This window comes from Molossus molossus, unplaced genomic scaffold (genome assembly GCF_014108415.1).
Source record: "Molossus molossus isolate mMolMol1 unplaced genomic scaffold, mMolMol1.p scaffold_m16_p_1, whole genome shotgun sequence".
Lineage (NCBI taxonomy): Eukaryota > Metazoa > Chordata > Mammalia > Chiroptera > Molossidae > Molossus > Molossus molossus.
The window spans coordinates 3,237,034-3,250,181 of NW_023425344.1; the positions used below are offsets into that span (position 1 = coordinate 3,237,034).

The 13,148-nt window shown below is 65.6% G+C and overlaps 2 protein-coding genes across 2 annotated transcripts in view; one reads left to right on the forward strand and one right to left on the reverse strand.

The window, feature by feature from the left end:
• Positions 1–13,148, reverse strand: part of SORCS2 (sortilin related VPS10 domain containing receptor 2) — a 343,880-nt gene that overhangs the window by 179,260 nt on the left and 151,472 nt on the right. The gene's annotated exons all lie outside the window — the stretch shown is intronic.
• Positions 4,392–6,278, forward strand: PSAPL1 (prosaposin like 1). Its single transcript, XM_036246732.1, has one exon. It carries the CDS (start codon positions 4,406–4,408, stop codon positions 5,978–5,980), a length of 1,575 nt encoding a protein of 524 aa, XP_036102625.1. The 5' UTR covers positions 4,392–4,405; the 3' UTR covers positions 5,981–6,278.

The window sequence follows — 13,148 nt, forward strand, 5'->3', positions numbered from 1 at the left end:
TCAGCTCGAGGGAGGGAGCTGAGCTGACCCGGCCCTGGGAGGAGGGTGGGCGTGTTGATCTGGGCTCGGCCGACTCGCCACCCGGGGTTGGGTGGTGAAGTCCAGCCTCCACCAACCTCGTGCTGGGAGGATGCTGTGCAGGGTGCTGCCAGGTTCCCCTCCCCCAGCCCTGCTCAGGAATCCCACCGCCCCGCTCCTGCCCCTTAACTATGCCCGGCCCGCCCACGAGCCCACACCTGTTGGCATGACTCACAGCCTCCCACTTGGCTCCCTCGTGCACCTCGTCCCGGCCGCCTCCACGCCCTGCCTGGTGCTCCCAGGCCACGCTCAGCCTCCACGCTGCGGACCCAGGCCCGGCTGGGAGCCCGGGCTCGGCTCCTCGGGGCTCTCCAGCAGGCTGGGGTACTGTCCTGGAGGACCCCGGACCCTCCCTGTGGGCTGCCCTCTCTCCCAGCCGCTCTCTGCCCGACCTCACAAAGGCGGATACGCCCTATGCCCACCTTCCCAGCAGCAGCCACACTCCTCCAAGGGCCTTGGCGGCTCAAGAACAGTCCAGCCTCACACTCCCTGGTTGCCGGGCCCCCCTGCCTCCTGGCCACTGCACCAAGGGCAGCACGGGCCCCTCTCGGGGCTCCCCCTGTGAACCCACTTCCCCAAGAGCTGTGCTCACAGCACCAGGCCAGAGGGGCTGCACCGGCCCCCGGCTTCCAGCGCCCCTTCTCCTGCTTCCTTGACTCCAGAGCACAGCCCCCCCCCCCCCCGGCATTAGGATGCCCACGTGGTATGTACCCTTCAGGCCCTGTCCCCGCACTGAATGTCCGCCCCGCCTCTGTCTTCTTCCCGCCGAGCCTGGGGCCCCAAACAGATGTGTGAAATGAGTGGTGTGTGGATCCCACCTGGGGTCCCCACTGGCCGGGCAGTGCAGGTGGCCCTGGGCAGGGGACAGGAGTGTCCCTAGCAGAAGGGCAGGAGGAAGAGAAGCAGCCTGGGAGTGGGCGGTGGGCGGGCCGGGAGGCCCCAAAGCAGAGCTCTCTGTGGGCGGACATTCCGAGCACAGGCCACGAGCCGCCGGGCTGGGGCGGGAGCCAGATGTCCATCACTCAGCGGGCACCGGGCGCCAGCTCCCTCCGCCCACACAGAGGGCGACCACCGAAACCTTCCTGGTTCTCTCCAGGCACGGCCCCACCTCCTCTGCGTCCCCGCCCCCACCTGGCTCCGGACCAGGGGCCCCTCAAACCCCTCCTCCCCCTTCACCCCAGTGTAGCCAGGCTTGTCTGTACTTGGGAAGGAAAAGTAACTTCCAGATGACTTTCTAAAGCGGAATCTGTAGAAACAGCCGATTCTGCCGTGTGCTGAGCTGTGGGAACACCTGTCCTGCGTGTCCTGTAGGGCTGGAGTCAGAGCGGCGTGGAGGGCGCTGCGGGGTGACAGTCAGGAGAGCCTCCGGGGCATCTGCTCAGCGCACGCAAGCCCTGGCCCCCAGCAGCCCCCACAGGAACACGCGCTGTCTGACGTCACCCAGCATGTGCAGAGCGGCACTGTGCACAACCCCACACCGGAGCCTGCCAGTGCCGGCCGCGTGGACCACAGGCGGTGCCGGGGCCGCCCACGGAACGCCGCCCACGGAACGCCGCCCACGGAACGGCGCAGTGAAGGGCGCCGTGGTACCGACATCGCAGTTCTCAGAACAACAACTGCGCTGTGGTGATGTGAGCGTGTCCTGGCCGCTGGGAGACCGGGTGGAAAGGGACCAATCTCCCACCCCTCTCAACAGGCTAAGGGGAAGAACTGGGAGAAGATGCGCGTGCGGAGAGACAGATGGACAAGAGGAAGGACAGGAGGGAGGGCGCTGGGGGACCACACAGCAGACGGGCCGCTGTGGCGGAGAGATCGCACAGGCCCTCGGCTGTCTTTCCACTGCTTTCAAAGTTGTAAATTATATGAAAATAAAACAAAATAGATGCCAGGGGCCGTGGGGCTGGCACAGGTGTGACCGCCACGTGGGTCAACTCGGGGCCTGCACGCCGACCCCAGCCTTTCTGCTCCTTGACAAATCCCAGCAGAGGTGGGAACACGGTGCCTCCTAACACGGAGGGCCCCACGCGGCCCCAAGCTGGCAGTGACCCGCACACCCATAGAGGGAAGAACAGGAAAACAAACTGGGGGGCAAGCACCCAAGGGGCTTCTACAGAGAACGAGCCGCCCCACAACCCCACGCCGCAGCAGGGCCGAATCTCACGGACGTGAAGTCAGACACGCGTGGCCGCGTGCGGTCCCAGGCAGAGGGGCCGAGGGCGACGGGCAGGTGCGCCGGGAGCTGTCGCCGTTCTGCCTGGGCCCGAGCGCCTGCCCCAGCTCAACGCTCAGAACGTGCCCGCGTCTGTGCCCACGAAACGAGTCGATAAAACGTTAAAAATGAGAAAGTCCAAAAGGAAACGCTCCTATGTACTTTTTTTTTCCTTTACTGATTTTAGAGAAAGAGGAAGGAAGAGGAAAAGAAACATCCATGTGAGAGAGACACCTCGAGTGGCTGCCACCCACACGACCCCAACCGGGACCGGGGACAAACTGCACCCGAGGTACATGCCCTTAGCAGGAACCAAACCCCGGTCTCTCTGGACCGCGGGCCGATGTTCTAACTGCTGAGCCAAACAGGCCAGGGCAACTTTTTTTTTGTTTTGTTTTTATCCTCACCCGAGGACATTTTTCCATTTTTTGTTCAGATAGAGCGGGAGGAAGGGAGAGAGAGAAACATCGACGTGAAAGGGAGACATCGAGTGGCTGCCACCCGCACGACCAGCCAGGGCCAGGGACAAACTGCAACCGAGGTACGTGCCCTTAGCGGGAACCGAACCCGGGTCTCTCTGTACCGCAGGCCGACGCTCCAACCGCTGAGCCAAACCGGCCAGGGCTGGCCAGGGCAACTTTTTAAAAATGAGAAACACATTCAGTATTTCATCCGCGGACACTAGGCTGGGGACTGCTCCGGGCCTCTGGAGGGGCGGCATCCGTGGCAGGAGCCTGGGGCAGTGCCACGGGGCTGGAGGGTGAGGGGCCAGCAGGAGGGTAGGGGCTCCCGGCCAGGCCCCAGCACAGCGCCACTGCCACCTTGGAGCAGGGCCCTGCGCCCACAGTCCATGGAGGACAACGGGCTGGTGACATGAACCAGCATCCTCCCCCGGGCACAGCTAGGCACGGGCGCCACGTCTCCAGCCCCTCTTGGCGGCGATGAAGTCCGGCAGCTGCTGTCTAGAAGCCGAGGGGGCCCAGCGTGCTCCATCCCTGAGGCTGGCCCCACCTCGGGCCCAAAGGACCCGGGGTCCTCGGAAGTGGTGTGAGGAGCTCAGCAAACTCCCTTTTCCCAGCCCTGCACCCCAGGGTGCGGGCCGACGAACAGCCCTGTCCACATTCCTCCACGGGGCGGCTGTGGCTCAGGCCCGGGCACCCGACCCACACAGCTGGGTGCTCCCACTGTGCTCTCGGAGCCCCGAATCCAAGCCAGGGCACCCCATGAGGGCACATACCACCAGGGGCTCGGGGCCCCAGGCAGCCCCTTGCCGTCAGGCCCCCGTGGGGCCCAGTGTGGGCAGTGGCCCATGGAAACCAGGCCAGGGCACCGTTCGGGGATTTCCCCTTAGCAAACAGGCCCCACGCAGGACACCTGTGTGTCTGCCGGCCCTGGCTCTCCGGCCTGACAACGCAGCCACTGAGGCAGAAAACATGTGACCCAGGAACGAAAGAGCCTCTGTTGGGCCAGTGAACTTCCTCCCCACATCCTCGGGTCCAGGGAGGACCCGCCCACACCTGGCCAGGTGCCAGCAGCAGGAAACCCACTTCCCTGAGAGGCCGGTGGGCGCTCTCCTTGCGGACGGCCGGCTCCCGAGACCACCTCCCGAGACCACCTCCCGAGACCACCTCCCGCCCACACAGTCGGAGCGCAGGGCCAGGGCAGACCGGGCGGCTCCCGTTTCAGACAATATGTAGAGAACAGCAGCCGTGGTCCTTAGACAGTCACTGACGTGACTTAAAGTTCTAGCAAAGAGGATGGGACACCCTCCTGTCCCTCCCAGAGGGGCAGAAATTCCCGGGTCTCAGCCACGGCTCAGGACAGGACCGAGCCCCGGGAAGCGGCTGCAGCCGCCAGGGCAGGAGGGCCTCCCAGGACAGGGGTCTCTGAGTTGCGGAGTGCACCCGGGGGAAGGAGGGGCGAAGGGCGTGCCAAGCAGAAGGCTCTGCACGAGGCCTGTGTGGGGAAGTCTCGGTATGAGTCAGGCTGCGGGGCGGGGCCCTCGGGAGGCGGCCCTGCGGGCGGGGCCCTGGTACAACTACCCAGGGGCCTGGCAGGTTTATAGCAGCGGCCAGGGTGCTGGGCGCATTGCAGCCACCGGGTGGGTCACCAAGCAGCATGCACCCTGCCCTGCTTCTCCTGCCCAGCCTCCTGGGGGCCGCCCTGGCCAGCCCCATCCAGGGCCCCCAGGAGTGTGCCCGGGGCTCGGTGGAGTGGTGTCGGGACCTGCAGGCAGCGGCAAGGTGCGGGGCTGTGAGGCACTGCCAGGGTGCCGTCTGGAGCCAGCCAACCGCCAGGACCCTGCCCTGCGACGTCTGCCTGGATGTGGTGGCTGCTGCCGGCAACGGGCTGAACCCCAACACCTCGGACGCCGACATCCTGGCTTTGGTGACGAAGACCTGTGAGTGGCTTCCCAGCCAGGACTCTTCGGCCAAATGCAAGGAGATGGTGGACGCCCACAGCTCGGCCATCCTGAACATGCTCTGGGGGGACCCAGGCAGCCCCCCGGGCCAGGTGTGCGCGGCCCTCACCCTCTGCCAGCCACTGCAGAGGCTCCCGGCCACCCCGGGGCCACTCTCTGAGGAGGATACATCCGAGCTGGTGGCCCCATTCATGGCCAGTGGCCCCCTCAGCTTCCACCTTCCACAGACTCCGGAGGACGCAGTGTGCCAGGACTGTGTCCGGCTGGTCACCCGGCTCCAGGGCGCCGTCGGGTCCAACGTGTCTGCCTTGGCAGAGGTGACCGCGCAGGAGCAGTGTAAGTCGCTGGAGCCGGGCCTGGCCCTGCTCTGCAAGGACTACATCCTCCAGTCCCTCAACCCCGCGGAGCACATGCTGAGGCTCGTCCTGCCCGAGGAGACCTGCGAGAAGGGGGGCTTCTGCGAGGAGCTGCGGGGACCCCCCGGAGGCAGGGTCCCTTCCCTGGAGCCGCTGTCCTCAGGGAAGAGGAACCAGGTACAGATGGAGGCCGGCCTGACCTGTGAGGTGTGCCTGCAGGTGATCCAGGAGCTGGACCGGTGGCTGGAAGCCAACAGCACGGAGGCCATGATCAGCCGGGCCCTGGAGCGCGTGTGTTCCGTGATGCCCGCGTCCATCGTCCGGCAGTGCGTCACCATGGTGGACAACTACAGCCCCGCCCTGATCGAGTTCGTGACCACCGTGCCCCCCGAGAGGGTGTGTGAGATCGTCCGGCTCTGCGGCAGACGGCGCCGGGCCCGGGCCCTCCGCGAGCCCCACCTCACCACCCTGCCGCCCCTGCTGGACAGGAACAACCAGGGCAGCTTCTGCAGAGGGTGCCAGAGGCTGCTGGGCGTGTCCTCCCACGACCTGGACCGCAAGAGCACCAAGCGCGGCATCCTGCAGGTCTTCAAGGGCGGCTGCCGCATCCTGCCGCTGCCCTACATGATCCAGTGCAACCGCTTCGTGGACGAGTACGAGCCCGTGCTCATCGCCTCCCTCCGGGACATGATGGACCCCGCCGCCCTGTGCGCCAAGGTGGGCGCCTGCCACGCGCCCCGGACCCCGCTGCTGGGCACCGACCAGTGCGTCATGGGCCCCAGCTTCTGGTGCGCCAGCCCGGAGGCGGCCGAGATGTGCAACGCCCTGGAGCACTGTCAGCGCTACATGTGGAAGGTGGCGCCCTTCCACGCCGACGGCTCGAGCGACTGCGGCCGCCAGCCGCCCCCTGCCTAGCGGCGCCCCCCGGGAGCCCTTCTCTCCCTGAGCCCTGCGGAAACCCCCGAGGTGGGTGCTGTCCCTGCTCCCATTTCACAGACGAGCAGGGAGGCTCTGGGCGGGGAGGCTGCAGAGGGCTGAGGTTCTGACCCCACCGAACCATGGGGCCGTGCGTTTGCCCTTGGAGGTGTCTCCCGTGGAACAAGCTGTGGGCACGACCCTGCCCCCCTGCTCAGCCCTGGCACTGGGACGGGCTGACAAATGGGGCCCCCTGTCTCTCCTGATGAGCACCAGAGCTGGGAGCCAGGCGGCACCCTGGCTGGGGTGATGGGGGGCTGAGGGTGGGGAGAGGGGCCGTCACAGGGGGACTCACCCTCGAGTCAAACAGCTGGGGTGGGGGCTGGGTCTCATCCACAGCCACCAGCACTTGCTCAGGCCACAGCTCTCCACCGGGGTCCTTGGGGGTGGCCCTGAAGGTGTGGGTGCAGTGTGAGCGTCTGTGAGCCTTTCTGGGGAGGCTGGGGCTTTGACCACATCTCCCAGGGGTGCCCCAGACATCCCGCTGCCCTGGGCACCGGCACGGGCAGAGCTGCACTGCCCCTACACGGCAGGGAAATGTGCCCAGGGGCCCGGAGGGGCTTTGGGGCTGTGGAGGGACTCGGTGGTGAGCGAGTCTTCGCACCTGCAGACTCGCAGTGATCAGACTCGTCCTGTGGGGACAGCGACACGGTTCAAGGGGACAGATGTCCAAGAGCTTCTCCCGCAGGGGCCGCACCCATTGGTCTGCTGGGCCCAGCAAACCCAGCTCAGGGCCCCCAGGTCTGGCTGTGCAAGTGGGGAATAAACCGAGCCTCTCCAACGCCCTCTGCTGTGTCCTCATTCCCGGGCAGACCTGCCCCAGGAGCCCAGCCGCCCCCTCCGTCTGCCCCGCCCCAGTTCCTCTCCGGCAGGAAGCCTTCCTTGACTTCACGCTCCCTGCCTGCGTTAGCCACCCGCTGTTTCTTGTGTGTGTGTGTGTGTGTGTGTGTGTGCGCGCGCGCGCGCGTGTGTGATCCGTCACCCCACACACCAGAGCCCCCTGGGTGTGTCTCGTGCCCCGCACTCGGCTGGCACGCAGCAGGTGAGGCCAAGCGGCCACCTTCAGCTCAGCCCTGGGGAACAAGAGGAGAGGTGCCCAGCCTGTGTGGGCCGGGACCTGAGCGGGTGCTCTTGTCCAAGAGGCCACACCTGAGCGCGTAGGTAAATGCCCCAGGCCCCGACCTTTGCCCCAGGACAACAGGTGTGCTTGGCCTGGGTTCCACACTCCTCAATGCTGGTGCATGTTGGCGGGGCCAGGACCCGCTGGTCAGCCTGCGAGGACAGCAAAGGGCTGGTGACCATGCTGCCCCTGACCCGAGGGCCCAGATGTGGCCACGGGAAGGCAGCTCCGTCAGATTCCAAAAGACCACTGTGAGTGACGGATCGACTTGCGAATGGGGGGCTGTGCCCGAGCCACGGTCCCAGGACGGGCCCTACAGGCTGTCTGTCTGCCGGGGGGAGTCCCCCTCTGGGACAGGATGGAGCTGCAGCCCCTCCTCTGGCCAGGTCTGGGGGACACTTGCAACTGTGTGATGGGCCAGTGTCCTGGGACGTCGCTGGTCACAGGTGGCTGGCCTGCGAGGGGCCAGGAGGTGAATGACGCATCTCCCAGGAGCCCAGCCATGCAGAGCTGACATGCTATCCAGGACCCTGTGGCCCTGAGCTCACCCACCTTCCCCCGTCCAAGCTACCTGTGGATGGCAGGTGGGTAAGGTCCCCACAGGCCCTTCCTTCAGTTCACCTCACGCCAAGCCTGGGATCCAGCAACTAAGCTCAGCCAATGCACCCCGTGTGTTTGTGGTCTAAGGACAGTGACCAGTGGCCCCCTATAGAGGGCTTCCCACGTGCCCCAAGAACTCGGCTGGACTTCAGTCCTCACCTCCACAACCACCATGAGAAAGACACCATTATCATCCCATTTCCCAGAGGCAGAAGCAGAGACCAGAGAGGTTCAGTAACTGGCCAAGGTCACACAGCCTACGGGAAATGGAGCCAAGAGTCGGGCCCTGTGCTTCTGACCCTCACGCTCCCTGCACCAAGGGGCTGGTGCTCACATCCTGGCTCCGCCTCAGTCTTCTCATCCCTGAACTTCCTAAAGGGATCACCCCACCCGGAGTGGGCAGCTCTCCGCAGGCCGGGGTCAGGGAGGGCCTCTGACAACCCTCCTCCCTCTGCCTGTCTGTCCAGGTTCCGAGCTGCCTCTTCAAAGGCCTGCACCGGTTCCCCTGGCGTGGCTTCCTCTTAGCACACACGCGGGCTTTGGGTCGGCTGGGGGTTCGCTCTCCTGAGCGAGCCCTTAACTCTGCTACTCCGTGGTCTCCCTCATCCAATTCCGTTTAGGTGAGCGGCCGGGGGAGGGCGCCTGCAGGGGCCCTGGACGCCCAGGTTCTGGGAGCCCCACGAGGTCCCCGCCAGGGGAATGGAGGGCCCCGGGGCAGCGGCTCGTGACTTCACCCCCTTCCCCCTACCCCAGGCTCAGGGGGCGCTGTGGGCAGGTACTGTGTACACACACGTCTGCAGGCCGGTTCTGTGGAGCCCGCACTCGGCCCCGCCCAGCCTGGTGAAACAGACAGCCCTCCAAGCTGCTCTCTGCCTCCGCCCGCTCATCTGTGGAATGGGCCCACGACCCCGCAAACCAGTCCTGGCTCTGGAGGCACTTTGTACACCAGCCCCTTGTCTACCAGGCCTCGGGGAGCGGGGAGGCCCCCCAGTCTACCAGGCCTCAAGGAGGGTCCCTCCCTCCTGCAGTCTGTGTCCCGTCACCTCCCAGCGAGGTCTGGTCTGTCCTACCCCAAGTCCCTAGCTCTGCTCCCAGCCTCCTTTCTCCCTCCTGCTTCCACCACAGGACACACTGCCCACGTCATTGAGTTATGTCCTCTGTGGTCTGTCCCCGCTGTGCCGCACGAACTCCAGCAGGGCACGGACCTGCCTCAGTGTCCCCTGCGCCTTCCCATCTCCTAGGACAGAGAGGCAGGTGCTCGGGGTGACCACTGTCCTCAGCCTACACCTCCCTCTGGTCCCTCTGGGGCCATGAGGGCTGGACACTGCCACGGGTCAGACGTTTCTGAGAAGGCCGAGCTGCGGTGGGGTCTCCAGGTATCAAATGTGGACACTTCAGCCCTGGCCGGTTTGGCTCAGCGGTGAGGGCGTCGGCCCGCAGACCCAAGAGTGGTGGGTTCAATTCTGGTCAAGGGCGTGTACCTCGGTTGCAGTTCGGTCCCTGGCCCTGGTTGGGGTAGTGCGGGAGGCAGCCATTCGATGTGTCTCACGTCAATGTTTCTCTTTCTCCTTCCCTCCCGCTCTGAGATAAATAGAAAAATATCCTTCTGTGAGGATTTAAAAAAAAAATGTGGACACTTCACCCCTCCATAAACGAAAGAAATCAGTTCTGCTCAGTTCCCACCACCTCCCTTGGGGCGCCATGCGGACCAGAGCCTCCTCCAGGCCTGGGCGAGGCCACGCCAGGCGGGACGCCCCGAGGGGCAGGGCTGAGGGCCGGCCTGGGCTGGGTGTGCACAGGCCTTCACTTCCCCCCAGACAGCCCTCCAGGCAGACTCGGCAGTGCCCACCGCCCCTCCAGCCCTGGGCCCTGGGCCCCTCGGCACTTGTCCCCACTTGCCCCCGCTCAGGTGCTCAGGCCCAGACACACAGGATTAGGGCCGGGGCAGGAGGCCAGGACCCCTGGCCCAGCTGCCAGTCTCTGCTTCGCTCCAGCCACAGGTCAAAGGGCTGGGGAGGAAGGGACAGGACCTCCGCCCAGCCCATCAGCTCAGACCAGCAAACAGCTGCAGCCCAGAGAGGGTGGGGCCTCGCCTGGGGCCCAGCCCAGCTTAGATGCACTTAGCATTTGGCTGTAACACAAGGGACAGGGTGAAAGAGCTATATCCCATCATCACCCAGGCCAGGGCCTGGGCCCCTCCACCCAGCTACATCCCATCACCCAGGGCCTGGGCCTGGGCCCCTCCACCCAGCTACATCCCATCACCCAGGGCCTGGGCCTGGGCCCCTCCACCCAGCTACATCCCATCACCCAGGGTCTGGGCCTGGGCCCCTCCACTGCCGCACAGTCTGTTCTTCCCTGACCAACGGCCCCCAAGTAGCGCTCTGCACACCCCATGGCTCTGAACCCCAGAGTCCCTGTTCTCAGGCTGGGCCTGGCTCAGCACAGGGGGGCATTTCTGAAACAGGGGTCTTGGGAGTCACGCAGCAGAGCAGAGAGGCAGACAGCTCTCTCCCTCACAGTGTGTGACCTCGGGCGAGTTTCTTCACGGCTCCGAGCCTCAGTTTCCCTGGGAGGATGACACGGATAGTAAGGGCACCCCTCTCTTTGATCCGTCTGAGGCTGAAGCAGGGTGACGGTGTCGGAGGTCACCCCAGCTGGGCACACACAGCTGCGTGATGCCTGTGCCCCAAGCTGAGCTGTCTGAGCGGGCAGAAGCTCGCTGTGCCCCCCGCTGCCCACAGGGGCACCCCCAGGGCCTCAGTTCACCGGACTGGCCTAAGAGAGCCTGCAGGCCGGACATCCATCCACCCTCGCCTGCCTGTGAGTCCGGTCTGACCTCTGAGCTTGGCTGGGAGGATCTGACAGCCGCAGGGGTGGGGGAAGGGGAAGGAGGTGAAGGAGGGGCGTGAGGGGGGTCTTCCCTTCTCTGATTGGGGTGTTCCTGGGATTTCCCTGCAGAGAGGGCATCTCCAACACCGCGGTGCTTGGTGACTGAGCCCGGGAGCCGCTGCAGGTACGCGGTGAACTGGCAGGTCAGCCCTGGCCCTCCGCCTGCTCAGGGCCACCAGGCAGCCCAGCCGGTGTCTGCTCCCCGGTCGTGGGGAGAGGCGTGAGGGGAATATGAGCCCCAGCCCTGCGATCGCCCCAGAGCCGCACAGCCAAGCGCAGCAGCGCTGGGGGAGTCAGAGGAGATTCTCCCAGGGCAGAAGGCTGACACCCCAGGAACAAGCTGTGGAAAAGGGAAACCACAGCACCTCGTCCTTCCTGAGTCCCGCGGGGAAAGGACCCCAGTGTGCTGCACTGGAGGCCTGGGCTCTGGGCCTGACTCCCCAGGACTGGGTACCACTCCTCTGTGCCTCGGTTTCCCTCTGGAAGCAAAGGGGAACGAGATGGGACAGAGCACAAACAGCCCCAAGACCGGGTTCCGGGACAGCGGCCGAAGCCAGGCCCTCCCGGCAGGCACGCTGTCGGCCCAGCACGGTGGCCCGGGAGAGGTGGCTGACACCCCCGCCGCCAATTTCTGCAGCCGTCAGAACCCAGGCGGCTCCTGTGCAATCTCGACATTCTCAGATGTTGACATCGTTAGATGTTGACACCTCGATGGCACACTTTTCAAGTCTGCTCCTGGCCAAGCCAAACAAGCCTGGAGCCTGGCCTGGCCTGTGGGCCACCAGCAGGTGACCTCCCGCGCAGAGAAGCCCCTCCTGCCACCCTGAGACTCAGGAGCCTGGGGCATTTCTCCGCCTCGGCTCTCGCCAAGCCCGGGAAGGGACTGGACCGGCTCTGGTGTGGTGTCCCAATGGGAGGGGACTGGGTTCCGGGGAGCCATTTATCTAGGACAGTGGCTTAACCCAGGGGGACAGTCTCACCACTCCCAAACCAGTTCCTCAGGGTGACCTTCCCATGGGCAGGGACCAGACTGGGAAGGCACAGGAACGGAGGAGGGGCAGAAGCCCGTCCACGGCCGTCCACTTCAATGTCACCAAGGTCCACAGCGCTAGAGAAGGCATGTGTGTCCCCCACAGCCAGCCCGCCGGTCCTGAGGGCCTCCACAGCTCACGGCCACTGCACAGTCATCATGGGTGGGGGCATCGGGCACAGTGGGAAACACGAGGCCCGTCCTCCCTGTCGTGATTGGGGTCCATAGCATCTGGAATGTGAACTAATGGAGACGAGAGGGCGGGGCCACCAGCACCTGGAATCCTGCCCCACAGGCTAGACACCGCCCCCCACATTCTTCCTCCAGCCCCGCCCACCGCTCAGGGGAGGGCGGGGCCTGTTCCACCCTCCTGCTGACCCTGCACCCACACAGGCAGAAGCAGTGCTCTGCCAGCCCCGCAGAAGGAGAGCACCCCACTTCCAGGAGGTGGTGGACAGGGAGCCGTGGGGGAGCACAGGGCCTCACACCCTGACTGCAGTGCAGCTGGTCACGCGTGGGCAAGGGCGGGGGAGCCTGTCTGAGGTGACAGGACTACCCGGCCCCCCACGCACATTCCTGAGTGACAGCAAAGCCCTGGCCCCTCCCCCTGCTGAGACCCTCCTGGGAGAGCCAGCCTGCAGGGTGACATTGTGAGGAAGTGGGGGCCAGCCAGGAGGAGGGGCTGCCCACTGGGCGGGCTCTGGGCAAGCTAATGGGCCTTTCTGGGCCTCGCTTCCCCCGCCCACACTGCAGGGCCCAGGGCAGGTGCGTGGACCCCGGCTCGGGCATGCAGCTGTGCCCTCGTCCCCTCCACGCAGAAGGCAACAGGGCATCGATGACCAGAAGGGACTGCGGGCTCCAGAAAGCTCTCTCTTGGCCCGTGGGCCTTGGTCCCATAGGGAGGGGCGTGGCCTGCGGAGCCCAGAGTAGGGTGCTCCGAAAGGAAGGGGCCCTGGCGGCCAGGTCTGGGGTGACACATTCACCAGACGAGGGGATGTGGAACAGGCAGGTCGGGGAGCAGAGGGCGATGGAGCGAGGTTCAGACTTGTTGAACCGAGGTCACGTTTCCCATCAAACCTCCACAATTTGGGGGGTCCTGTCTCTAAAACGAGGGGCTCAGGCAGGGGTATGGACAGCAGCATCGACCAGGCTGGTCCCTCATCTCCCATGTGCCGAAACAGGGGCCATGGAGAGCAGTGAGTGGCTCCAGGTCACCCTGAGGGACAGCGTGAGTGTCAGGCCCGTGCCCCACCACGGGCCACCCTGTCCTGCGGGCTGTCCCTCCGGGGGCCTCCGTGACGGGATCCGACCTCAGCAAGACCGCTGGGACTGGAGGCGGCCAACGCGGAGACAGAGGGCAGGGAGGCCCTGGGCGGTCATCCAGAACGACGGCGGCAGCAGGACAAGGGCGGGCACGGGAGATGGTGGCACAATCGCTCAGCTGTCCCTGCTCCTGGTGGCGGGAG

Excerpts from the sequence above, each read along its gene's own strand:
- PSAPL1 (XM_036246732.1), top strand. The coding sequence starts at position 4,406 with ATGCACCCTGCCCTGCTTCTCCTGCCCAGCCTCCTGGGGGCCGCCCTG.